Here is a 26014-nt window from a genome sequence, read left to right as displayed (position 1 = left end):
GATGTTTGGTTTGCAGTGTGGGATCTTAAAAATGCATATTTTCATATTGCAATTAGTAAAGACCGTAGGAAGTGCCTCTGTTTTAAATAACACGACGGAGTGTTTCAATACACTGCCTTACCTTTTGGCTTATCTGCTGCTCCAAAGGTATGGCCCCAGTAGTGGAACATCTTAGGGCCCAAGGCTGTTCTGTTTTTCCATATTTAGATGATTAGTTGGTTACGGCCCCATCTAGTGAATAGCACTAGAATGGGATGTGGCACTTTGGTGAACCCGTGTCTCCACTTAGGTCTGGTTATCAGCTTTGCTGGATCTAAATTGGAACCCAGCAGAAGAGCAGCCTGCATTGCCATCTCAAATGCCATGATGGTTGGAACTACTCTCCCACCCAAACGGACTAAGGTTATTCCTTAGTATCCTTGGTATCTACGTTTTCTAGGAACCGCTTTCAACCAGTGTGGAGAATCTAGAAATTACTAGGTCATATGGTGGCCACAACAGTGGTAGTGCCTTTTGCTCGCTCAAATATGCAATCATTACAAAATTGGTTTGTTAGGAGATTTAATGCAAGGGTACATTCTCTTAGAGTTATAAGATCTCTAAGGTGGTAGTTGGTAGAAACTAATCTCACTGGGGGAGTCCCCAGTGAGCTAGATGTTGTGAGAGAATCGTAACGATTGATGCATCCACTTATGGTTGGGGGGCTGACTGTGGTCCTTTGTCTGTTCAAGACTGGTTGTCATTTAAAGAACAATCCCTACATATTCATGTCTTAGAACGTAGAGCTATCCGCTTTGCTCTTGTCTCTTTTGCAGCTCTACTGCATGGCAGAGAAGTACAGATCCAAACAGACAATACTACAGCAATGTACTATTTAAACAAGCAGGGTGATACTGCATCTTTGACCCTTTGTGCAGAGGTCATGGCCATAGAGTTGCTATACATGCCATTCACATTGCTGGAATGGACAATGCCAAAGCAGATGTGTTAAACAGACAGCTGAATACCAGTCACGAGCGGTCTCTAAATGACTGCTATCTGGAGTCTGTGTTTGCCCAGTGGTGGGTACCAGAGGTAGATCTTTTTGCCACTGCATCCAACCCAAAGGTACCCCCCTTTTTTTTTCTCTACCAGGGAGCGACCCCAACTCATTGGGGGACATGTTCCAGTACACATGGTCGGGTCGGATGTTCTACCTCTTCCTGCCATTCCCCTTAATTGTGAAGGTGTTGTGCAAGATTCAACAAGACAACACAAACTGTATTCTAGTAACCCGGTTTTGGCCAAGACAAATCTGCTTGCCAAAGTTACTAGATCTGTTGTACATTACACTCCCTGTGGTCCCTGACATTCTGATATGCGGAGATCTGTTTCACCATGGTCTGGGGAGGTTACACCTGACGGTCTGGTATATATGCCCCAATCTTTAGGTTGTTCTCCAGAGGTACAACTTGTGATTCTGAATTCCAGGAGACCTTCCACTAGAAGGTCTTGTACATCAAAATGGACACACTTTGTGTATTGGACCGACAAAAAAGGTATGTCACCAGTTAAATGATTTTTATATGACATCTTAGATTATTTGTGTTCTTTGAAGTCCAAAGGCCTGGCTATGACTTTTTTGAAGGTACACCTGGTAGCTATTTCAGCCTGTCATGAACAGGTTGAGGGGCATACAGTGTTTTCTCACCCAACTTCTAAAAAGTTCCTGAAGGGCATGTTTAACCTTCATCTGCTTGTTACACCCTCTGTTCCCCAGTGGTCACTATCATTGGTGCTCTCACAACTTATGTTGAAACCTTTTGAGCTTTTGGCTACATGTTCCTTGGAACTGCTTTCTTGGAAAGTGTGTGTTTTTAGTAGCAATTACTTCTGCAAGGAGAGTGAGTGAACTTCCTGAGAATCTAGTCTAACAGAATAGTAAAGAATCCAGTAGTACCTTTAAGACTAACCAACTTTATTGTAGCATAAGCTTTTGAGAACCACAGCTGTCTTCTTCAGATGCATCTGATGAAGAGAGCTGTGCTTCTCGAAAGCTGACGATGCATCTGACGAAGAGAGCTGTGGCTCTTGAAAGCTTATGCTACAATAAAGTTGGTTAGTGTTAAGGGTGCTACTGGATTCTTTACTATTTTGCTACTACAGACTAACATGGCTAACTCCTCTGGATCTATTCTGACAGCGTAGTCCTCAGTTCTAGCCTGCAGTTTCCTGGGGGTAAAGTGTAGATGACTGGGGAAGGCAGTGGCAAACCACCCCGTAACAAAAAGTGTTGAAGAAAATGTTGTGATGTGACTTCCCCCCATGGGTCAGTAATGACTTGGTGCTTGCACAGGGGACTACCTTTACCTTTACCTTAGAAAACATTATGCAATGGATGTAGATGTCACATGTGACATGTTGCCATAGCACGGGCGGTGTTACATTCCTTGTTTGTGTAAAATACTGACCAAGGACTATGTTACTTGTTACGACCTGAAAATATCGTTTGTCAATCAAACACAAAGGTTTTGGGTTGCCATTATGTACTTTATTATACATGTATTCACAAAACAGTTTTTATATTTATATACATGTTTTGTAGTCCACCCTTATGGTTCATGTTGAACAATAAAAAAAGAGACGTTAAACTGTTTATTCGTGTTTAGAGTATTGACAATGTACTTCAGTGATATTCTTATGTTGTAAGCAAATAAAATTGAGTTGGAGAGATTCACCCCTCCTCCTTATTGTGTCTAACTTGGTAATCTTCCCAATGTGGGGATGCACAGAAGAACGAAGATGAAAACAGGGTTGTACATAACTGTAACTATTGTTCATCGAAGTCTTCTGTGCAGACACACATCCCTCCCTCCTGCCCCTCTGTGAGCTCTCTGGTGGTAACTAGTTTGGCTTCACGGTGGCTCAGGAGAACTGAAGGGGGGGGTCACTCCTTCTAGGTCATGTGTCCATTTTAGGTGGGGAAAACGGTTAATCTATGTGACCAGGGAGAAGCGGCCCCTAACGGAGCTCTAAAGAAGCTAGTAAGTTTCTCCAGTCAGCAGGCCTGTGCGTGTGCAGTCCCAATGTGTGTCTGCACAGAAGAACTCAATGAACAGTAGTTGCAGGTACATACATCCCTCTTTGCCCAGCCCTTGCCGAGGATGGGTCTGTGATCTTGTTCTGGTCTGCAAGTAATTGAGGCATTGACATTGGACTGCACATGGAAGGGAAGTGTACGCATGTGGTCCACCCTTTCTCTGTAGTTTTTGTGCTGGGTAGAGGTTCACGCTTGGAATTCAGAGCATGGTTGTAGCCCAGAGAAGGTCAGCTTTAGAGACCTAGTTGGCTCACGGCTGGGAGGGAAGCGCCACCTTTCCCCTCTGGACTGGTATCTAGAGTTTTGCCCCTGATTGTCCTGTGGTAAGATGGGGGTATTGATCCCATAGTCTCAGCTATTGCCTGATGACAAGAAGGGAGGATTTGGCCTCAGACTTCTGCTTGTTGACAAGGCAGTGGTCCAGCATGCATCCTGATTCCAACTCCTTCAGTACCAAAGGATTCAGGATGTTGCTGGATTCTCTTATTTACTGCTAGGGCAGGAGGAGTTACCTTGCCCTGTGCACTCCCTCACCTCCAGCTCACACCCTCTTCTGTCAGGTGTAGGACAAGTGTCCAGCACAGTTGCACACATTGTGTGTTGCATTCCACAAGACTATTCTTGTACAGAGGGAGAAGAAGTAATGAGACCCACAAAGAGGACCATATTATCAATATGGCTTGGATATCTGTGTGATGAAGCGAGACGTGTATTCTGGAACATGGCTGTTTCTCGTGCTACTCTGGTTGCTTTTCTCCTTCCATTTTCAAATGGCTTGGGCTCACCTTGTCGCTTGCTTCTGTGTTTCCCTTAGCCATACGCAGACCCGGTCCATGACCCCACATGGCGCTGGTGGAAGAACAAGGCAGAAAATATGGTAAGGAAAAAAGTGTGGAAAGATTGTTCCCTCCCGCAAAGGAGTTAATATCACAGCCTTTGGGAGAATTACCTGAATTGGCAGGAGGTGAAGCAAGGATCCTTTACTGAATTTAGACTGTTTTCCGAGACAGTTCATTGATTGGATCCTGTACTGGATAAACACTGTCCGGTTTTTTAGAGAAATCTTTTTTATCAGCTTTTATGTATACAAATGGCATGATCCATTGGTTGATTTTCCCACAGTAGCCATATTGGTGTGTACAACTCCCATTAATTTCCATAGTATTTGCTCAGTTTTTTGACATGGTGAAGCCTTTCTTTACTAACTGTTCAATTTCAAGCTCGTAATATATGGAAAGCTCATACCATGGAAATCTAGTTGGTCTCTAAGAAGCAACTGGACCTGGAACTTGCTCTTCTACTGCAGATCAACATGGCTACCCACCTTAAAATATCTTAATATGTAGAGTCTCCTTCTGTTGATATTACGAGCTTTTCCTCCTTGGTTCCATTTCCTTTTAGGTAAAAGTTAATAAATTAGCCTCCTGCTTATCTTGGGGCTTCCCCTCTTTTCTCCACCTCGCATTATCTTTGAAGCAGTCCAGCAGCATCACCAAAGCATAAACTGCACCTCCAACTGTTTTTATCATCTCTAGGTTCGCCTCTGGATTATAAAAGATTTTGCTCATTAAATGTCTTTTAACCAATCTGTTCATTTATAAATGGGCAACCTTTTAAATAATTGCACATTCCAAGACCTCAAAATACTTGGCTTCTTGAGATATTCAGAGAAGCGCAAACTTGTGAATTTGGTGTGCAGAAGGAAATGCAGTCTTTTGTATTTTCATTTCAAGCTCCTCTTAACCCTCTAGAACCAAAGCAGCCTCTCAATGTAATCCCCTTTCAGAGGTACGTGTGCCACCCAGACCACTACTATGTCCCCTTGGGCCGGCAAGATGAAAAGCTGTGATGGTGTAGTGATTTAGGACACCATGCCACCATCGTAACTAGAGATGTGCGCTTCAGGTTCAGGATCCGGGTTTAACCCGGATCAGGCCCGATTTGGTATGTTTTGACATTCTCAAATCAGCCTCAGCATTGCTGAAGTGATTGGGGAATGCCTAAGCAAAGCTTACTGAAGTGCTTTGGAACGCTTCGGTAAGCTGGGTAGCATGGAAGCAGTCTTTTCTTTGCCATTCCTAAGCAACGGGCATGGTGTTTCCCATTGGAGATAGATAGAGGCACCTCCTTTGGGGGGGCATAACAAGTCCAGTCTCCCTTAAAGTTGGGGGGTCTTGAGAGGACAGCTAGGAATAGGTCCCCTGCAAATTTGGTGTATTTTGTTTGCAAAATGCCACCCCCAACCACCTAGAAAGCCCCCTAGTTTTCCCCATAGGGAACAATGGATATTGGAGGTGGCCCCCCAAAGTCCAATCTTTCTGAAACTTGGGTGGTCATGAGAGGAGATATAGGAGAAGGTCCCCAGCAACTTTGGGATCATCAGGTAAGAAAATGCCTCCCCAGAGCCCCAGTTAGCCAGGCATGGTGTTTCCCATTGGAAACAATGGTCGAATCTTACCTAATAATCATGAAGTAGCGATTTGCCACTTCACTTGAAGCTGAAGTGGCAAATTGCTTCGGGATTTGGGTTTCCCTGAATTTTCCCCCACTTTGTGTATACCCAAAGTGGGAATCCCAAATCTTTTTTTGGTGCACACCCCTAATCGTAACCATGAGCATAATGCTGTCAGAAAAAAATCTTAGTGGAATCAAGATATGACAAAGGAGGTACAGCTTAGTTGAAATCCTTTGCACACTTTTGGTGCAGTTGCACCACCAAGAGCATAATATCCCTTCAACAAAAGATTTTCTGTAAGTGTAAACACCATTGGGTTCTGCAGTGACCCAGGCCACTTCTGCCTGCTTCGGAGGACAGGACTGCAATAATTTTGTAGCCAATTACAGCACTAGACAAATACAATTCCCAGCAAGAGGAGACAGATTATGGCTGTAGGACCACTTCAGTCTGCCCTTGTTTCCAGGGGAAAGTTACTATACCAATTTCTGGAGAGGAAGAACTTTGAGAAGGAGAGCTCTTATGAACAAACAAGAAACAGCGTATCATCGAGTGGTTCTCAGACTTTTTGAAGTGCAACCTGCTGCTTCTGAATGTGCTTTACATTTTGGGACCCCCTTGCAACATGTTTCATTTGTCACATTTGGTATTTTTCATCATATACAGTGTTGCTGAGCAATAGGCTATCTTACCTGGCCATTTCACACTTTAAACAGGGGGAAACCCATTTTTGCTGTCATGCCATGTCTCTCCCAGCTGACCACGTGCCTCCTCTTCTGTCCTGGGTTCACAACTCATCTACTAGAAAGGGTCAGCCCACTTCTGGGTCTCAACCCACAGTTTGGAAACCGTTGGCTTAGGGCCGACAACAAAGGAGAAAAGGCAGGTGAACAGCAGCTCGCTTGCATCTTCCCATAACGGTCCAATTGTGACTTTGGTAGCTTTGGTTGTGATGGGGTAGGGGTTTACCTTGGAGGAGTAATTTTGTAGGGCACCCTGAACGTACAGAAGGAAAATAAGCTGCCCTTCTAAGCAAAGCTACTCTCTGCTTTCCAGCAATACTATTCCTACGTGGCAAGCAACCGGAACTCCTCAGGAGGCATCTATGTCAACATGAACAACTACGTCAAGGTCTACAGAGTGAAGGCGAGCAACTTGCTACCTGACACAATTTACCTGGACAAGAATAGCGCCTATAACTTCTCTGTGTTCTTCAACATCAGAACAAAGAGAGAGAGCTGTAAGTGACAGTAGAAGGAAGAGGGGGTATTGGATGAATTGCACAGATAACACAGAAACAATGCCACACTAAAAGTAACAGAAGCTTTTAAAAAAAATATAAGAGCAAAAAGGGCAATTGCCTGTAGCCCAGTTCCTCATGGGTCAGATCACAAAATCCAGCCCACAGAGGATCAGTGCTGTCCAAGAGGAACTCGCCCATCAGCAGTATACAACACGAGATGTGTTGAATAAACGCAATATCAAAAGTGTTTTCGGCTAAATGTTAGAAAGAGCTTCCTGACAGAGCGGTCCCTCAGTGGAACAGGCTTCCTCAGGAGGTGGTGGGCTCTCCTCCTTTGGGGGTTTTAAGCAGAGGCTAGATGGCCATCTGACAGCAATGCTGATTCTGTGAACCTAGGCAGATCATGAGAGGGAGGGCAGGAAGGGTTACATCAGTGCTTAGTTCTCCTGACCCCTTATTACATGCCTAGGGTAATGACAATCGCCACATTGGGGTCAGGAAGCAATTTTCCCCAGGCCAGTTTGGCTAAGGGTCCTGGAGATGTTTTGCCATCTGGGCATGGAGCAGAGTAGTGAGGGGAGGTATGAGGGAGGAGGTAGTTGTGAATTTCCTGCACTGTGCAGGGGGTTGGACTTGATGACCCCAAAGGTCCCTTCCAACCCTATGATTCTATGTTAGCATCATGATTGATCTCCCAATCTTACTCCAAAAACAGTAGAGGAGGATGATTTAAATCAATGTCACAGCAGTGGAGCAGGGGCAGAAGGATTAATCCCCCCCCCTTTTCTCCAAGGTATAGTCCTATTCTCTCAAACTGTTTTAAATCTGGTGTGGGTGTGTGTGTGTGTGGGGGATTAATGCGAGTGCAACATTTCTCTCTTTTTCTCATTTATTGTATTTATTCAAGCATGGATACCCTGCTTTTCTCTTGCATCTAGGAGCTCAAAGAAGCTTGCAAAACACAATCTAAACAAAATTAAAATGTACATACCATGGTGCTCTGACATCCTGGGCTGATGCTGGTTTCGCTAATATGGCTCTTGCAGGGCCTTAGGCGACAAGCTGTGGGTTGAGTGCCCTTTGGCTCTTGCCCTTTGCTCTCATCAAAAGCTCATGTCTGTGGTCATGCCCAAGCTTACATACCTGCAACAGAGGGCAGAAGCTCAGGCCACATCTCATTCTGCTGACAGGTGTTTCCAGCTTCCATCCCCTACTAGAAGAGCCTAATAGCAACTTGGTGATAATCAGGGCTTTTTTTCAGCTGCAATGCGGTAGAATGGAGTTCTGGCACCTCTTGAAAATGGTCACATGGCTGGTGGTCCCACCCCCTGATCTCCAGACGGGGGATTTTAGATTGCCTTCCACGCTGCTGGACCACCAGCCATGTGACCATTTTCGCCAAGGGCAATTTAAACCTTTAAAAACTCCCCCCTTGTTCCAGCTGACCCAAAGTGACGTCATTGTGTGGTCCTGGAAGCATGCGTGCACTTTATGCACGCACATGTGGTACCAGGGGCACCACCTCCCGCCAAGAGTTGCCCTCTGTGCTGGCAACCCACTGAGTTCTACCACCTCTTTTCCCAGAAAAAAATCCTGGTGGTAATAAGGGATTTCTCTCTGGGAAACGGTGCTGGGGGTGGGGGGGGTGGGGATAATAACCCTCCCCCCCAACAGCAGCCTTGATCCAAATTCCTTCCCGTCCTTGGCTGGGAAATCTAATAATGGATCCCTTACATTGTGTCTAGTGTGGCCCTAAATCAAGGTGGTTCATTCAAAAAACTGGATAGTAGGGAAACACACACCCCTCCACCGCCGAGCAGTTTCCAATAGAGCAGCGACTGAACCCAAACTGTTTGCTGTGCTGTGGTGGTCTTCCAGAAGGCAGGGAGATCTAATGATGTTGGGGGAAGGGGTGGATGTTGGGGGAGGCATGGCTTCTGGACTGATCAGTTGTTTCTTGGGGTCTTGCAGTGGGGGAGACACCAGAAGAAAACTCCCTCAATTTAGTGTGGCTGACCCTTATCGTAACCCATCCTGAGTATTTGAATGTGTTGCTGGACAGGAGAGAACTGATCAGTAGAGGCTCCGTGATATATAAGGTGAGCATGCCATTCAGGACCCCAAACAGGGGCACTCTCAGGTTAAAACTCTGGGCCGCAGGTAGTGCGGAAAGCTGATGGGATGGGGAGCAGAAGATAGGCATCCCTGGGAGTGGTAGAATCTAGTGATCATGGGAATTAAGAGCCAGATGTGGCCATCAGGCAGGCAACGTTTTTCTAACCCTCCCAGGTCAGACGAGACATAAACATTTGTAGCTGTCCCGTTGCTTCCATGTGCTGCCCAGCGAAATGAAACGGTATGGAATGGGACAGGGAGTTGATCACAGAGCGAGCGGGCAAGCATTTGACTTCCTGCTTCTCTCTTACCATGCTCTGTGCCTTCCCTGCACTTGGGAAAAGCTGCAGCATTTCATTCTGCTGGATCTTTCAGTTGCCTTGCTTCTACCACTTCTACAATGCCAGACCCAAAGCAAGACTCCAACGTAGTTTATGGATTTTCCAGAGTTTCAGGCTTCAGTGGAGAGAGGAAAGGTCATTTCTAGGCTGGAAAGTGTAGCTTCTTGTGAGGAGGCCCAGCTTCTCCCTCTCAGTCCTTCTTAGGTTTCTCTGTTGCTCTAGATTTCTGGAGCTTTGTTAGACAAGCTGAATTTCTCCTGTCTTGGAGTTCTTAAAGAGCGGGTGTCCTTTGGAGAGCTTGCTCCCATTCAGGCAACAGCTGAGGGGGAAGAGCCATATTTCTAGGCCTGTTCTAGATCCTAGGACAGAACGACTCATGCTTTTCACCTCCCCCCCAAAACAGGTGACGGTTATGGATGCTGGTGTTTACCCAAGGCAAGACCTCAGTGGCAAGAAGCTTCTGCAGACTTCAATGATCTTTAGTGTACGAAGTTCGGGTCAGCAGCGCCGGGGGAGTGCTCTTGGAATGGGAACATCTCGCTTCCAGACTTAGTGGGCCCATCTTGTCCCCTGCTGGTTTCTCAAATCTGCCAAGACAAATCTGCTGGCACCTCCCCTCCAGCTGCCCTACGTTAGTCTCTGGCCAATAAATTGTTTTCCCATGAAGGGAAGGCAGCCTGTCTCTTCATGGATTTTGTATTTAAACTCCCCAGGTTGTAAATGCAGTAACCAGATGTTACGGTTATATCGACAATGGACCGGTGGTGAAGGTAATGACTAGACTTCTTTTGGGAAGGAACCATTCCCCCCCCTACCCCCCGGTCTGTATCACAGAGTGCAAGGCAGCATATTTGGGGTCTTGTGCTATCCCCCATCCAGCCACTGGCTAGGTCCCTGCTGTGTGTTTTTCGGAGAGATTAAGATATGTGACATGGAGCATTTTTTGTATTCCAGTGTAACTCACTAATATCCGCCCCCCACACACACACACACCAAAAAGTGAGCAACATTTGCCTTTATTATGGGCAGGTAGCATGAAGCCCTTGGCCTGGCCAGTCTGGTATAAATTCTGGGAGCCTGGCATTGCAGCCCATTCCACTAAGGTTCGGGTTTCCATCACAAGCTATGGACCTCAGGGACCATGAGTTGAAGATCTTCTAGGTCTAGATTTGGGTATCACCACCCACCCCATATAGAGCCCCCTGGCGTAGAGTGGTAAACTGCAGTACTGCAGCCCAAGTTCTGCTCCCGACCTGAGTTAGATCCTGGCGGAAGCTGGGTTCAGGTAGCCAGCTCAAGGTTGACTCAGCCTTCCATCCTTCCGAGGTCGGTAAAATGAGTACCCAGTTAGATGACCGGGGAAGGCAATGGCAAACCTCCCTGTAAAAAGTCTGCCAAGGAAATGTCGTGATGCAACGTTCCCCCCCCCCCCCCGTGGGTCAGTAATGACTCGGTGCTTGCACGGGGGGGGACTACCTTTACCTTTACCCACTGTCCCAGCATCTACTTCTACTATCAAAGTCTTGCCTGCTTGTGCTTCTGCCCACAACAGCTGTCAGCTCAGCATGCCCGTCCCTTTCCCCAGTCCTATTCATCTTCTGTTCCCTCTCCAACCCTCCCATCTTGAGCCCTTTATTGTGCCTCAGCTTATTGTTAGGGTAGAAGCACTAAAACAAAGTTCAGGCTCTCTTTTCCTTGCATCTCCACCCCCAGGGCTACCGTGTGTTGCCTGTCGTTGTCGGCTGTCCACCAGGCAGAAGGTTGGCCTTCGACATCACGGGCACTTTGCAGTACACCACCAGGAAGAACAAGCACTACTTTGACTGTGTCAACCCGGACCCTGAGATGCCCTGCTTCTTCTTTAATGATGGTGAGAGAGGGGGTGGGGGCAGATGGTGAAATTGCGGAAGAGAGCTGTGAGCCTGATTCCGGCAGCTGTTTGCAGCTGAAACAGGAGTCTCTCACAAGTCATTGAAGGAGTTTGAGTGAAGTGAGGGACTGCATTCCCAAGGAGAGCGGAAGAAGCAGGGATGGTTTGCCCTGAATCAACTGCAGAAGTTCTCCACGTCAGCTATGAACACCTCTAACACGATCAGGTCTTTTGTCTTCATCAGAGCGCATCTGTCTATGAGGAGAGGGTAAAACGGCCTCTTGGGAGTTCAATGGCATTATTGTAGCAGGATTCTTGTGGAAGCCGCTGCATCTGGGGAATGCTGGAGCTGGAGAGGAGCAGTCTTAGTTAAAATATAAATTAGAAAGGAAAGTCCAGTGAGCCAGTTCTTAATCCCTCTGGTCCGGAAACTTTCAGTCCTGCTCCCCAGAGGTGCATGGGATGGAGGGGTGCCTCACCTATGGTCTGAAAGAGGCTGTAAATCACAGCAGCCTCTACAGTGGTCATTGCAACTACTTGGAGAAAACGTGAGTTAAAAGCTCAGTGGATTCTATCAGCAGAACCCAGCTCAACGTCCCCAAGACATTGAGCTGGGTTCTGATCAACTACAACAGGGCTGGCGATGGAGACACCTGTGCTGAGCTCCGGCTTGCTCCGCACGGGGCTTGTAGTGGTGCCAGGCCTTGCATGGATGCGCTTGCTCTGTTTGCAGTGTTCTACCCATTGTTTTTGATCCAAGACATGGTGACAGGAGACTCTGGCCCGTTCCAGGGAAGGTAAGAGCTGAGTGGGGCTTTTAGCTATGCTAAGCTGGGGATCAGTGGGCCCTCACAGGACTCGGGGTCTGGGGCGGGAAGGTAGAGGCAGCCGGGTCACCTCCAGGCCCAAGGCCTCAGCTGGTCCAGGACATTCACCCTGGAGGGCTTCCAGGGTAGGCGGAATGCCAATCAGGAAGCCCAGCTGTCTCATGTCATCCCAGGGGCCATCCAAGTAGAAAATGCCTGGGTTGTCATGTGGTGGCCCATCAGAAGGCTGTAATGGTACAGCAGTTCTTGCTTTGGCTTAAGAAGGGCTGTTCTGCTTTGTGCCGATACCTAATGCTGACAGAGCGATTGGGATTTTTTTCCATCAGTACCGTTCCTTGCAATCTGCTCAGATATACATCTGGGGAGCTCTCAGCTGAGCAGACTAAGGAAAATGCCACCGCTAAAGTGCATGTGGTGATTATTCCATGACCTGTTATCAGACAGAGCCATTGGCACTTTATTCTATTTGAATTTGGTTTGTACCAGATGTTTTGTCTCTGAAAAGCTTTGGGCTATTTCTCATGCCTCTTGGTAACCTGATCTGTTGCTGTTGACCTTTCACTCCCCTCCAAGTTAGAGCCAATCAGGGATCACGTAGTGAGTGTCATGAGGTCACAGAATGCATAACCAATCAGATCACTGAAAGCCAAGTAAGCCAATTTAGAGTGAGGTGATGCTTCCTGCTCCAGTCTGAATGGGTGGTTGAAGGACTATGGCCTATGCAGAACAGGTGTATGTGAGGCAGAATGGCTACCTGAGGGACATGTGGCCGGGGAGTGTAGGAACTTCTTCTCGTGCTTTATCTCCTGTCTGAGCACTGCTCAGTCGCCATCCTTGCACAATGATCAAATACTTTTGCCAATTTTGAGTTCCCCCAGCCACATTGGTCTGCAGTAAAAGAGCAAGATTTAAGTTTAGTAGCACCTTAAAGACCAAGTAGATTTCCAAGATAGGAGCTTTCGAGAGTCAGAGCTCCCTTTATCAGTTTGAAGGAAGGCTCTGGTTAAAGGAAGCACCATCCTTGTATGGTCTCTAGTGCAAGAGGGTGTTTTTTAAAAAAAGGTCTGATCATTTGAACTTGGGGCTCATAGAATTCTGTGTTCAGTCCGGAGGAGGAGGGAGGATTCATTTCTGGGGAGGCCCAGCTGCTTAGGAAATTCAGGATTGAACCAAATTCCACAAAACTAGCCTTTGCATTTCTTAATCTAATGGCAGCTATATCTTCAAAATCATCGGTGGAGGACCATATTCTACGGAGAACATCCGCTACTTCAGCGAAGAAGAGATCTTGCTCTACAACACAAATAATAACAGGTGACCGACTGCCCCCTAGACAACTCCCAGCATGTCTTGCAGGAATATGACGTTTTCATTCGTCTTGAAAGGGCCTGGAGCTGCCAGTAGACCCCAGTCCCTGGAGAAGCTTGTGAAGCCGGAACAATGGGAGAGGGAGCATCCTGTCTTGCCGCTGAGAGTGTCACGTGGCCACAGATTGGTTTGCAGCCCCCCAGGGTCTCCGCTAGAGATCTTTCGTGTCCCCTGCCACTGGATCCTTTTAGCTGGAGAAGCTGGGGTTTAAACCTCGACACCTTCTGCACACCAAGCAGATGCTTTGCTGCCATGGCCCCTCCCTGCCCTGCTAGGCTTGAGAAGAGGGAAGCTCTGCAGCCCCAAGAGGTAGCCTGGAGTGCAGAGGGCCACCTCCATCGACACTTGCTTTTCCTTCCCTAGCGAAGTGACTGGTCACATCTGGCTCAGGGAAGACACCACGGATACCATCATGAACGACGAGGGCTTCCATATCCTAAGTGGGACCGACTCTGGAATTCTGTAAGTAACGAAACACTCTGAGCTCTCTGTTCCTGCACAAAAATCCCCCCAAAGATTCCAGGCCAGGGAGTGGGGTGGACTGCAAGGAATTGTCACTGGGGTTGGATCATTTAAACCAGGCTGTGCTTCAGCTGTTGCTGAGGGCTGTTGCCTGTAAGGGGAACACTCCCGGCACCTCCAGGCAGTGGGAAGGATTTGGGCCCACCTGGGCCAGCTGCCCTGGGCTAGCTGGTCCTCTCAGTGGGGAATGGAAGGGTGTGCAAGCGGTGCTATTGTTGCTACCACCACAAAGGGGCAGGGGAATGCAAGTGCCGGCACCGCCACTGAGTGTGCACCCTGCAGAGTTGCCAGCTCCAAGCTGGGAAATTCTTGGAGATCTCAAGGGTGAAACCTGGAGAAAGTGGGGTTTGGGGAGGGAAAGGACCTTGGCATGACATAATTCCATAGAGCCCCCCCCCCAAAGTAGCCACTTTCTCCAGGTGATCTCCGTGGCCTGGAGACCAGTTGTCATTCTGGGAGATCTCCAGCCACTACCTGGAGGCTGGCAACCCTAGGGCCCTGGCCAGTTGCCTCGTCTCCCTGGGGTTTTGTTCTTTAAATTGACTCTGTGAGGGCCCGAGTTGGCTCAGTTTTTGTTTGTTTCTCCTTTTTCTTTTAAACATTTCGAACGAGTATTTTGCTACATACCTGAGGGGGTCCCCAAATGTGCAGACCCCTCCAGCTGCTCTGCAGGTGTGCCCTGACATCCTTAACCACAAAGGTGTTTCTTAGAAGGACCAGTCGGGGACCCTCTAGGAATCAGCAGGAGGGAGAACGTTCTGCCTCTCCAAATCTTGCTTTCATACAATCTTGAGCTGGCAATTTCCCCTTCTCGTTCTATCCCCCCTGCCAACCAACTGATTAAGCTGCTTTCAGTTATCTGGTCTAGAGGAGTTAGCTGTGTCGCCCTGATCTGATTGGGGGGGGGAGGCAAGGTGGCTGGGCCTGGCATTGCTCCCTCCCCAGTGCCCCAATGGGGTAGGTAGGCACCCTGGCACGCTCCTGTGCCTGCCAGCCACCCAGTTTGGCCCCGTTTGGGCCAAACCGGGTGGTGGGAGGCTTCCAGGTGGTGGCTGGAGATCTCCTGGAATTACAACTGATCTCCAGGCCACAGAGGTCAGTTCACCTGGAGAAAAGGGCTGCTTTGGAGGGTGGACTCTATGGCATTATACCATGCTGAGGTCCCTTCCCAAACCCTGCACTCTCCAGGCTTCACCCCCCAAATCTCCAGGTATTTTCCAGCCTGGAGCTGGCAACCCTACAGGAGGCACGGGGAGTGCAGTGCGGGGGAGGGGAGCAGGCAAGCTGACGGGCTCCTGCACCTGCCAGCCCTGTTCAGGCTGATCTGGGCAGCTGGAGGTGCGGGGAGCTGGGTGGCAGGGAAAGGGCAGCAGGCGGCCTGACGGGCTCCTGCCTGTGCCTGCCAGCCCCTCCAGTCAAACTGCCTCCAAACTATTTCTCTGCCATTCTCTCCAGCTTCATCTCCTTTACGTTGGATCCTAGACCATTAAAGAAATCCCTCTCAACTCACATTCTTCTGTTAACGTCCTTTTCTCAGTGATTGAGATGTCTGGACTCACAACACGAACCATCATAGTATAGTGGTCAGAATGTTGGACAAGGATTTGGGAGCCCCAGGTTTGAATCCCACCTCTGCCGCAGAAGCTTGCTGGGTGACCTAGGGCCAGTCACATGCTCTCAGCCTAACCAACCTCACGGGGTGGTTTTTGTGAGGATAAAATGGAGGAGAATGATGTTAGCTACTTGGGATCCCCAGTGGTTAGAAAGGTGGGCTGTAAATGAAGTGAATAAATAAAGGCCGGGTTATAAATGAAGTGAATGAATGAACGAATGAATAGGAAATCTTGGAATCAAGATGCCTCCCAAAATCACAAGGAGCATAAGAAAGAGACCATCTTTTTCATCTCACAGGTGGGTCTGCCAGGAACGCTCCCCCTGTTATGACATCTTGCCCCGAGATATGTTGGCTCCTGATTATTTCTTCGTGGTCAAAGTGACAAACAGGTTAACTGGGGTGGTAGGGAAGGGTGGGATGGAGGAGGGTCTGAACCCCCGAAAATACGCCTTCAGAGTAAATCAAGTAAGGCAGTGTAGTGAGACCATTTTGCAATCTCCAGAAAGAGAAGTCTTCAGAGGAGCCCTGGGAAGTGTATTTCTGTGGTGGGTCTAGAGCGGTCCGTGTCTCAGTGCCCCCATGAAACTACATTTCTCACTGGCCCTGAGAGGAGATTTTTTTTGTGTTAATCTAGTTGGAAACTGGATTCAGTTTTTATTGTGGGTGTGAGATGGGCTGCAACTCAAAGCACAAAAGGCTTGGAAGTAAAGCCTGCTGAAAACTGAGGAACTCCTCCGTTAAATGTAGATGGGAGTGTGGCTTTAAACAGCCTTGACAAGCCAAAAGGGACTGGGTGGGGTGATAAAAGCTTGGAGAGGGTGGAATTAGGGGAGGGTTGAGTGGCAGGCCATGGCTCAGAAGAGAGAAGGCTGGGATGGCCCGGGAAAGGGGTTGAGGAGGAAAGAGGACTTGGAGGAGGGGAAAGAAGTGGCTGTGATCAGCAACTGGCTTGCCCTTGCTCCTGGACTGGTCCCATTAGGCCCTCCAGCTGCAAGGCTGTCTCGAGGGGAGGACTGGACTCGATCTCAGGATTTGCCAGTTTGGGGAGGAGGTGGGAGAGAAGGCAGCACATGGCTCTGCTGCACCTCCCAACGACCTTCCAGTCAAATGAGTTGCTGAACGGCGGGTTGGAGAATGGAGAGAGACCGAAGCGGGACCGACTGGTGCCTCTTGAGCAAAATAAAAGGTGGTGGAAATCTGACCAGGGCACAGCGGCCACGGAAAGAAACAAACGCTCTCTGATGTTACTGTTCATCTTCGTTCTTCTGTGCCTCCACACATGGGGACTGCGCAGGCGCAGGCCAGCCGCCGGAGAATTTTCTAGAGCTTCCATGGCTCCGAAGGGGCCGTTTGTCGCGCGCCTCAGCGACCGTTTTCCCGCCCAAACGGTCACGTGATCCTCCAGCGACCAACGGCCCCTTCCCTCAGTTCTCTTCTTGCCGCCGCTTGGAGAGAACGTGAGCTTCGTTGCTCTGTGCTTTTTTGTGCTTCGTGCTTTATTCTGACTGATTGCTTGGCTTTTGACTTCGGACTTCGTGACCTCGACTACTCTTCGGATCTCGTTTTGGACTTTGTTGTGGACTCGGTAATTTGACTCGGACTGTTTTTGACCTTCCCTTCGCGTGCCCCTGAAGATGGCCTCAAAGGCTCTCTTCAAGCATTGCCTCCAATGCCACACGAAAATGGCCAAGACCGATGGCCATGAACTGTGCCTGTTTTGTTTGGGGGAGACCCATAATGTGTCGGCCTGTAAGATTTGCCAGGGCTTCACCAGCAAGGCCCGACAAGAGCGCAAGGCCCGACTGAACTCCTCCCTGTGGCAGAAGGTCATGTCCGGAGGCGCTCCGTTGCCCTCCCCTAATGCCGGCCCTAGCCCCTCTGCCGAACGGCATTCAAGAGCTGGCTCAGTGGCCTCCGCGAGGTCGGGGTCGAAACCGCGTCCCCCGAGTACCTTGGCGTCGAGAGCGGCCTCTCCAGCGCAGGGACCGGTGCGGCCGCCCCGTAGCGCGTCATCTACCAGGTCGGATCCGAGACCAGCTTCGGAACCGAGGATCCTGGTACCGAGTCCCCGGTCGGAACCGACGACCGGATCGATTCCGATAAAGTCTAAGAGGTCGAAGCCGAGGTCCCCTTCGAAGGCGAGGAGCGCGTCGGTTCCGAGGTCTTCTTCGGAACCACCGAAGAAGAAGAAAAAGACCAAGCACCATCGGTCGCCGCGTCCCGCTCCTCAGGAGGAGGTCATCGTGCTTCCTCACACGCCTTCCCCTCATCTGGGCTCTCCGGAGCCAGAAGACATCTCCGTTCCGGTGCCGGATCCGATGGCCTTCGAGACGGTGCCCGCAGAATTCTCGTCGGGGCCGGAACCGAGCCCGCACCGTCGGAGCCGACCATCGCTTCCCCTTCGGTCGCCGAGGCTGGAACCGAGCCCGTCTCCTCGTCGGAGCCGTCCGTCGCCTGCCCGTCCGTCTCCACCTCCGGTCAGTCGTGAGCGGCATGGTTCCGGGGACAGTGTCCGATCGGTCCGATCCGCTGCGTCCCGGCATCAACAGGCTTCCTACCTCCCCTCGCCATATCGTTGCCAATGGGAGGGGGCACCTGCGGGCTTCTCCGTGTCGGAACCGAGGCCTTCGACATCGAGGTTGGCGTGGGCTCCCCCTCCGCTCCAGGTTCCGGAATCCCAGCTCGGTTCCGATGAGGAGGATGTGGAGAGCTTTGGCGGCTACCAGTCGGAGTCCTGGTCCGAACCATCGCCAGCTGAGGAGCTAGTGCCATCGGCGGACTCGCCATTCGAGGACCTCCGCATCTACGCCGACCAGATGGCTAGGATGGCCAAGGCTCTCGAGATGGACATCTCTTCGGCAGTTCCCCAGACCAAGGACAAGCTCCTCAAACGTATTTACGGGGACAATCCGGCGTATGTTGGCTTCCCCATGCTCGAGGGTATTGAGGAGATAGTGGAGAAGGTGTGGCAGGTGCCCTGTGATCAACCTCCAACATCCAAGCGCATCGAGCAGCTTTACAAGATCAAGCAGGGCACCTGGCCGGCGTTGGTGAAGCACCCTCCACCTTCCTCCTTGGTCACAGAGGAGTTCAACCCCCGACGATCGGGTCACTCCTCGGTGCCTGCCGATAAAGAGGGCAAGAAGCTGGATGCCATGGGCAGGCGCCAGTACATCGTCGCTTCGCTGGGTCTGAGGATCGCCAACTACCAGACCATCATGGCAGGGTACCAATTGTACCTCTGGGAGAAGTTGGCATCCTACACTCGAGACCTCCCACCTGAGCAGAAGGCTGTCGTCTCCCTGTTGCAGACAGAGGCTGTCCGGCTGTCTAAACAGCAAATGAATGCTGGGAGTCACGCTGCCGACACTGCTGCTCGGGGAATGGCTTCGGCGGTGGTCCTCAGACGCCACTCCTGGTTGCGGTCTACGGCCCTGTCCAAGGAGGTGCGTTCCAGGGTGGAGAGCATGCCCTTTGAAGGGGACTCGCTGTTCTCCAAATCGACCGACGAGACCCTGAAAAAGAAAAAAGAGGACAGGCAGACGGCACGGTCCTTGGGGCTGGCTCCTGCGGACAAGCCCTCCTCCAGGCCACGGTACGCTCCCCGGTCCGGCCCTTACCACTACCAGGGCAGATACCAACAGCAGCGGCCGGGCTATCAACAGTATCCTGCTTACCAGCAGCGGCCTTACCCTCCCGCACAACAGCAGAGGAGGCGTCGGCCCTTCAAGCCTCGTCCGGTACAGCAACCGGCCCAGCAGAAGGATCAGCAGGGCGCCGGGAGGCAGTACTGACGGGTCGCGCCAGCCGTATCCCCGAACTTTTCGGACAGACTGAGTCCACTCCTCTCTGAGTGGGAGTCAATAACATCTGACTCATGGGTCTTAACTATTGTTGAACTGGGATACGGGCTGGAGTTTGTTGAGCTGCCTAGATGCAGCTCACCCCTGACAGCTGTCAATAACACTATGGCCGAGCTGGATGCGGAGATCGTGTCGCTCTTGGCCAAGGGTGCTGTGGGAGAATTGCCCTATGAGGACTCTGTAAAGGGTTTCTTCTCTAGGTTCTTCCTGGTCCCTAAGAAGGATGGGGGCTTACGTCCCATTTTAGATCTGAGGGGCCTTAATGCCTTCCTCAAGGTGACCAAATTCAAAATGGTTACGTTGGCGGCTGTGATCGCCTTGCTGAAACAGGGAGATTGGTTTGCGGTTCTTGACTTAAAAGACGCATACTTTCACGTGGGCATACGTAAGGAGCACAGGAAATACCTGAGCTTTGTTTACCGGCAAAGAGTTTTCCGGTATAAGGTGCTCCCCTTTGGCCTGTCCACTGCCCCACGAGTGTTCACTAAATGTGTGGCCCCTGTGGTTTCCTTCCTACGGGAAGAAGGCTGTACCATCTTTCCGTACCTCGATGACTGGCTCATCGTGGCTGAATCGGAGTCTAGGCTGGTGCAGGACATCGGCTTGGTACTTAGCACTTGCCAACGCCTGGGGCTCCTGGTGAACTTGGAGAAGTCCAAGCTGGTGCCCAACTGCAAGGTGTCCTACATTGGTGCACTGTTGGACTCTGTGGGGGGTAAGGCCCTGCTCCCCTTGGAGAGGGCTTGGTCCCTAAGGGGTCTAGTGTCCATGTTTAAAAGGAACCGGTTCCAGTCTGTGCGCACTATCCAGTGCTTACTAGGGCATATGGCAGCGGCCACCTCTGTGGTGCCTTTCGCTGGGCTGCGTATGCGCCCTCTCCAGAACTGGTTTGTGCGGAGGTACGATGCTCTGCTGCACCCTCCGTCCCTCAAATTCTCTATCCCGAGGGTCATCCTCTCCTCCTTGGACTGCTGGCTGTCTGATGACAACTTGTTTAAAGGGACTCCCTTTGGGTATCAGCACCATGACGTCACGGTTACCACTGATGCCTCTCTGTTGGGATGGGGGGCTTACTGTGGTGATGTGTCTGTGCAAGATGTCTGGTCTGACAGGGAAAAGACCCTCCATATCAATGTGCTTGAACTAAGGGCCATTCGTTTCGCACTTGTGTCTCTTACAGCACTGCTGAGAAATCGTCAGGTCTTGGTGCAGACGGACAACACGACTGCCATGTACTACGTGAATCAGCAGGGGGGCACAGTGTCCATGGCCCTGTGCCGGGAAGCCACACTCACTTGGCAGTGGGCTATCAAGAACGGTGTGTCGCTCCGTGCTATACACGTGGCTGGGTCAGACAATGCCCGGGCAGATGCCCTCAGCAGGGTCCCTTTGCTGGACCACGAGTGGGAACTGAACGGAGAGTGCATTGGGCCGATCTTCCAGATGTGGGGTCATCCAGTGATAGACGTGTTCGCCACTGCGGCGACCACCAAGGCCCACACGTTCTGTTCCAGGGCAGGGAGCGACCCCCTCTCTATTGGGGATGCCTTCCAGTTTACGTGGACGCAGGGCTTACACTACATGTTTCCTCCGTTCCCCTTGATTCCCAGGGTCCTGTGCAAGATAGAGGAGGACGGGACGGACTGCATTCTAGTGGCCCCCTTCTGGCCACGGCAGGTTTGGTTCCCGAAGCTCCTGCGAATGTCCCAACGGACATATGTGAGTCTGCCCCCTCGGCAAGACCTTCTCCTAAACGGGAGCCTAGTCCACCACGATCCCAGGAAGCTGCACCTGACGGCTTGGCGGATCGTTCCTCCCCGGTAGGCTTTACTGACGAGGTACAGAGGGTCCTCCTGAATGCTCGTCGGCCATCCACTAGGCGCGCTTATGCGGCCAAGTGGCGTAGGTTTGAGCTTTGGGCACTTGCTAAAGGAGTGGTGCCTGACAGCAGTCCCTTGGGAGTTGTGTTCGAGTATTTGTGCCACTTGCGTGGCCTGGGCTTGAAGGTGTCCTCCCTCAAGGTCCACCTGGCAGCAATATCAGCTGCTCACACCCGAGTTGAGGGTGCTACGGTGTTTTCTCACCCACAATCCCGCCAGTTCCTTAAGGGCATGTACAATCTTTACCCACCTGTGTCGGCGCCAGTGCCTCAGTGGTCACTGTCCTTGGTGCTCTCACGTCTCATGTTGCCTCCATTTGAACCTATGGCTACATGCCCCTTGGATATGCTATCCTACAAGGTAGCATTCTTAGTGGCCGTCACATCGGCCAGAAGGGTCAGTGAGCTGTCTGCACTGCGGTCTGACCCTCCCTTTCTTGTGTTTCATCCCAACAAAGTGGTCCTGCGTCCCTGCCTCGGGTTCCTGCCCAAGGTGGTGTCCGCCTTCCACCTCTCGCAGGATATCTCACTGCCTGCGTTCTTTCCTCAACCTTCCTCTAAGGGGGAAAAGGCCCTCCATTCCCTAGACTTGAAGAGGGCCCTAGCCTATTACCTGGATAGGACGAAGGAATTCCGCTCAAGTCCTCACCTGTTTGTATGTTTTGGGGCCAAGGACAGGGGTAACAGGGCTTCCTCACAGACCCTGTCTAGGTGGATTGTGACGGCCATTGGCAAGGCCTATTACCTGGCAGGGGTGGCTTGCCCGCTTCAGGTCAGAGCCCACTCCACGCGGTCCCAAGCATCCTCTTCGGCACTCCTCAGGGGGGTGCCCCTGGTTAACATTTGTAAAGCAGCCACATGGTCCTCTGCAGACACCTTTGTCAGGCATTACGCCGTTGATGTCAATGCGGAGCAGGATGTATCTGTGGCCAAGGCTGTCTTACACTCCCTTTTTTCCTGAGGGAGTTTTGGAATGACTTTCTTGGCGTACCTGTTGGGTACCCTTGAGTGAAAGTGTGTATATATGTACCTGGGGGTGTGTATATATGTAAATATTGAGTATTTATGTGTCCTTACACGGTATTTTTACATAGATGTATATATGCATATCTATTTATTGTTGATCTTGTTTGCTTAATAAAATTGTGTTGGACTTCACCCCCGCCTTCCTTGTTGTGTGAAGCTTGGTACACTCCCATGTGTGGAGGCACAGAAGAACGAAGATGAAAACAGGGTTAACATACCTGTAACTTATGTTCATCGAGTTCTTCTGTGCTGACACACAACCCTCCCTCCTACCCCGCTGTGAACTCCAATGCACAATAATGTGATGGCTGTAACGGAACTTGGTGTTTTTAAGGTGTTATGGCTGAGGTGTGTTGGTCAAGCGGCGGCAAGGGAGAACTGAGGGAAGGGGCCGTTGGTCGCTGGAGGATCACGTGACCGTTTGGGCGGGAAAACGGTCGCTGAGGCGCGCGACAAACGGCCCCTTCGGAGCCATGGAAGCTCTAGAAAATTCTCCGGCGGCTGGCCTGCGCCTGCGCAGTCCCCATGTGTGTCAGCACAGAAGAACTCGATGAACATAAGTTACAGGTATGTTAACCCTGTTTAACGTGGGTTTGAAAATGCTCCAGAGACTTCAGCCAGGCCATTGTCAGAGGTGGAAGACAGGGGTTGTATCACCCCAGTGCTGAAAGATCTGCCCAGACTGCCTATTTGTTTCTGGGCACAATTCAGAGTGCTGCTTCTTACCTTTAAAGCCCTATTCAAAGGCTCACCCCCTCCCATATTGTCCAGCCAGCGAGTTAAGATCTGCCTCACCAGCCCTTCTCTCTGCGCCCCTGCCTTCTGAGAGGAGGCAGATGGCATCCAGAGACAGGGCCTTTTCAGTAGTGGCACCTTGCTTGCCCTTCCCCTTGAGGGCTCATTGCTTTCTTTTAGTGGCCAGGCCAAAACATTTGTGCTCACTCAGTCTTTGAATTAAGAGGTTGATCTTTTAACACTATTTTAGTCTGGAAATGGTTGTTTCAAGTTGTTAGCAACCTGTTTTTATGCTCTGTTTTATGCTGGACTCGTTTTTCTTTTTTAATGCTGTATTTTAATTATTATTTTGTATTTCATAAGCTGCCTGGGGCAGGTTCTTGGAGAGGTGGCACAAACATTTTCCTACATAAATAAATTAAATGCTCAGGGATGTGAGAAAGGAGGGTGACAGGGCAGGGGTCCCAGTGTGAGCAGAGGAGCCAGGTGGAATGCTCCTGAAAATGGGCCTCCTTCCTTTCGGCTTCCCCAGAGGGGTGGACCAAACCACTTACTGTGACTACGCCTTGGAGTTCATCATCCACGTCCACGGCCTGCGCCTCAGCCCCACCCGGGCCATCTTCCTCATGAAGGTACCTGCAGCTTGTGTCCCTCGGGCTGCTGGGGTACGCACATCCCCACCAGCTCTGTAGCATCCTCTGGTGGAACCATGTAGAGGGAGGGTTATTTGGGACTGCAGCATTGTTAAATGATCCCTATGGAAAGTCTCTGAGCAGGCTTTTCCCCTTTAATGCCATCACATTCGGGAGAGCGGTTCTAGTCCCGCCTTTTCCCTTGGGGTGTTAATTTTCTCCTTGTAGGAAGTGTGGAGTGGGAGACAAGAGTCAAAAACAGTGTCTCTCAAACGGTGCCTGCACTCTGAAGTGCTGCAGTCCACCATGCCATCTTATTCTGCTGCAGCCTTCAACTCCTGGCGGAGCCCATAAAGGCACCACTGCCCCATGTCTCCTTCTGTGCGGGTGATTCTGAAGAGGCTCTGTTCTTCCCTCACCCCTGTCTGGCTTCAGCCAGCCATCTCGAGAGCCCTCTTTTTTGGCATTGAAATCCACACCAGCCTTGCCAGTACTGCAGAGGCCCATTGTAGCTCCTGTCGGGGCTGGTTCACACATGTGCATTTGCTGCTTGATGAGTGGTGGTGCCTGGCATGGAAGGACAGAGTTTCCTGCCACCCTGCAAAGCCTGGTCCAGGCATTGACTGCTCTGACGGAAGCGGCACTGGCATCTGTGCAACAGAGGGGGGTGTCCTTGGAAACCGCCTGCCCACAACATCTCCATGCCCAAGGGACATGCAAGGAGGCCTATCTGGGCCAAGGAATTCCCACGCCCAGGCTAGCTAACCCCACCCCGCTTTTGCTGAATGGTCAGTAAAGCCTTTAAAGACACAGGCATTGCCACCTTCCTTCCTTTGTCTCTGGAGGTTTCCATGGGCTCTGTGGCTGGCTTGGTCGTCCTGTATATGGTGGCCTACGTCCTGGGTCCCAAGGTCCGTTCCGTCTGCTCCAGAGTTGCTAGGAGGATTGAAGAAGTGGTGATTTTGCGGACAGGTGAGCAACAGCTAGCTCCACAGAAGCCACCCCAAAGGAGGATGATTGGCTCGGAGGGGACAGCGGGGAGGCTTTTGGCCTGTCTGCCCCGTTCGGTGGCCCCCCAGGAGCCACTGTGTGAAATGGAACGCTGGACTCTCGTTTGATCTGATCCAACGGGGCTCTTGTCTTACGATGAAAGGGGAAGCCTCCCCACACACCACTCTGTGCAATGAAACCTGCCCAGTCAGTCCCCTCAGCAGGAGGCCTGCTTTCGGTCTGCTGCCCCTGGAGGGGTCAGCCCTAAGAGGGCTTGGGGTTTTGCTGTCAATCTTGGTGGGGTAGGGAGGTCACAGACTCATTCTGAGTCCTTCTAGCTCCCTGCCTGCTCCGCAGCTTCACCAAGAACTAGTCTGGGGGTGGTAGCCTGGCAGAGGAGCCAAGCATCTTCCCCCACTTGGCGGCCCCAAACAAGACATACTCTCCATTGCAAACCTTGTCTGCAACAGGGGCTCAGTTAAGACGCCCTTGCCAAGTTTGTTGGGCCTGTCCAAATGGAGGGTTCATTGTAGGGCAAGACTGCTATGCCTTTTGGAGTGTCTGCCACTAAGTGAGATAAGACCTGATCCCACCATGAAGTTCTCCTGCACCATCATCACTGAAATGTACAGGAGATGAGCTTTAATAGTCATTTCACAGAAAGCTTTCTGGTGATTTGGGCCCTGTAGATCAGGTGTGCCTCATTTCCTCCTGAATGGCAGCTGGATGTTGACCTCTGCTGTCTCACTTTGACTCTGGATTGCCAGATTTTTTCCAGTGCTCAAATGCATCAAGGAACACTTTTAATACCACCCTCTCCCTCCTCTCTCCCTGTTTCCAGGATCCAGCATCACCTTCTCATCTTCAGCGACCAGCCGAAGTTCCCATAACTTTCCCAACTTGTCTGATGTCAGCACCATCGCCAGTTTTCCAAGTCACACATACGCACACGCACACGCACAGGGTAAATAGCAGCATATCGGTGCCTTACGGACCACTTCTTCGATTAGCTGCTCTCTCAGTTGGAACTCATGTTCCCTTGATGGCAGCGTGGGCCTCTGCCTGAGTCCTGCAAGCATTTCCTCTGGGCTTGTGGGTCCTCACGGTAGGAGGCTTCTGAAGAGAGGCAAGCAAGGGACAAATTGTACATCACCCCATTCAGCTGCTGCCCAACCTCTTGGATCAAGGAAGTATGTTGCATAGCTGTACCAGAGTGAGTGTGTGCCCCCAAGATGCTTTCACAGGAAATAAAACTCGCCCCTGTGTGGTGTGTGTCTCTAGTTCCTAAAGGTCCACTTTGGTCTGCTTCTTCCTTTGTTTAAAGTGTACCACTTGCCACTCCGCAATAAAGCGTTCGAGGGAGGCAGTCATGAATGACAGTAGCAAATTAAAAGCAGCAGTGAAATCTCCACAGAAGTTCCACTAAACACCCAGGAGGCAATTTCAAATGGCTC

The 26014-nt window shown here is 50.8% G+C and overlaps 1 protein-coding gene across 1 annotated transcript in view; it reads left to right on the top strand.

Annotated features, from left to right (window-relative positions):
* Window positions 1–25532, top strand: part of LOC129342993 (cation channel sperm-associated auxiliary subunit gamma-like) — a 51705-nt gene extending 26173 nt beyond the window's left edge. The window contains exons 18-30 of the mRNA XM_054998953.1: window positions 3894–3956; window positions 6591–6774; window positions 8749–8876; window positions 9637–9737; window positions 9967–10003; window positions 10947–11103; window positions 11837–11900; window positions 13146–13244; window positions 13662–13760; window positions 15732–15824; window positions 23471–23570; window positions 24416–24542; window positions 25402–25532. Of these exons, the coding sequence (XP_054854928.1) occupies window positions 3894–3956; window positions 6591–6774; window positions 8749–8876; window positions 9637–9737; window positions 9967–10003; window positions 10947–11103; window positions 11837–11900; window positions 13146–13244; window positions 13662–13760; window positions 15732–15824; window positions 23471–23570; window positions 24416–24542; window positions 25402–25532 (1383 nt within the window). The remainder of the gene's footprint in view (window positions 1–3893; window positions 3957–6590; window positions 6775–8748; window positions 8877–9636; window positions 9738–9966; window positions 10004–10946; window positions 11104–11836; window positions 11901–13145; window positions 13245–13661; window positions 13761–15731; window positions 15825–23470; window positions 23571–24415; window positions 24543–25401) is intronic.
* Window positions 25533–26014: the final 482 nt, after the last annotated feature.

This window comes from Eublepharis macularius, chromosome 15 (genome assembly GCF_028583425.1).
Source record: "Eublepharis macularius isolate TG4126 chromosome 15, MPM_Emac_v1.0, whole genome shotgun sequence".
NCBI classification, from domain to species: domain Eukaryota; kingdom Metazoa; phylum Chordata; class Lepidosauria; order Squamata; family Eublepharidae; genus Eublepharis; species Eublepharis macularius.
This window is presented reverse-complemented; position numbering and strand designations above follow the sequence as displayed.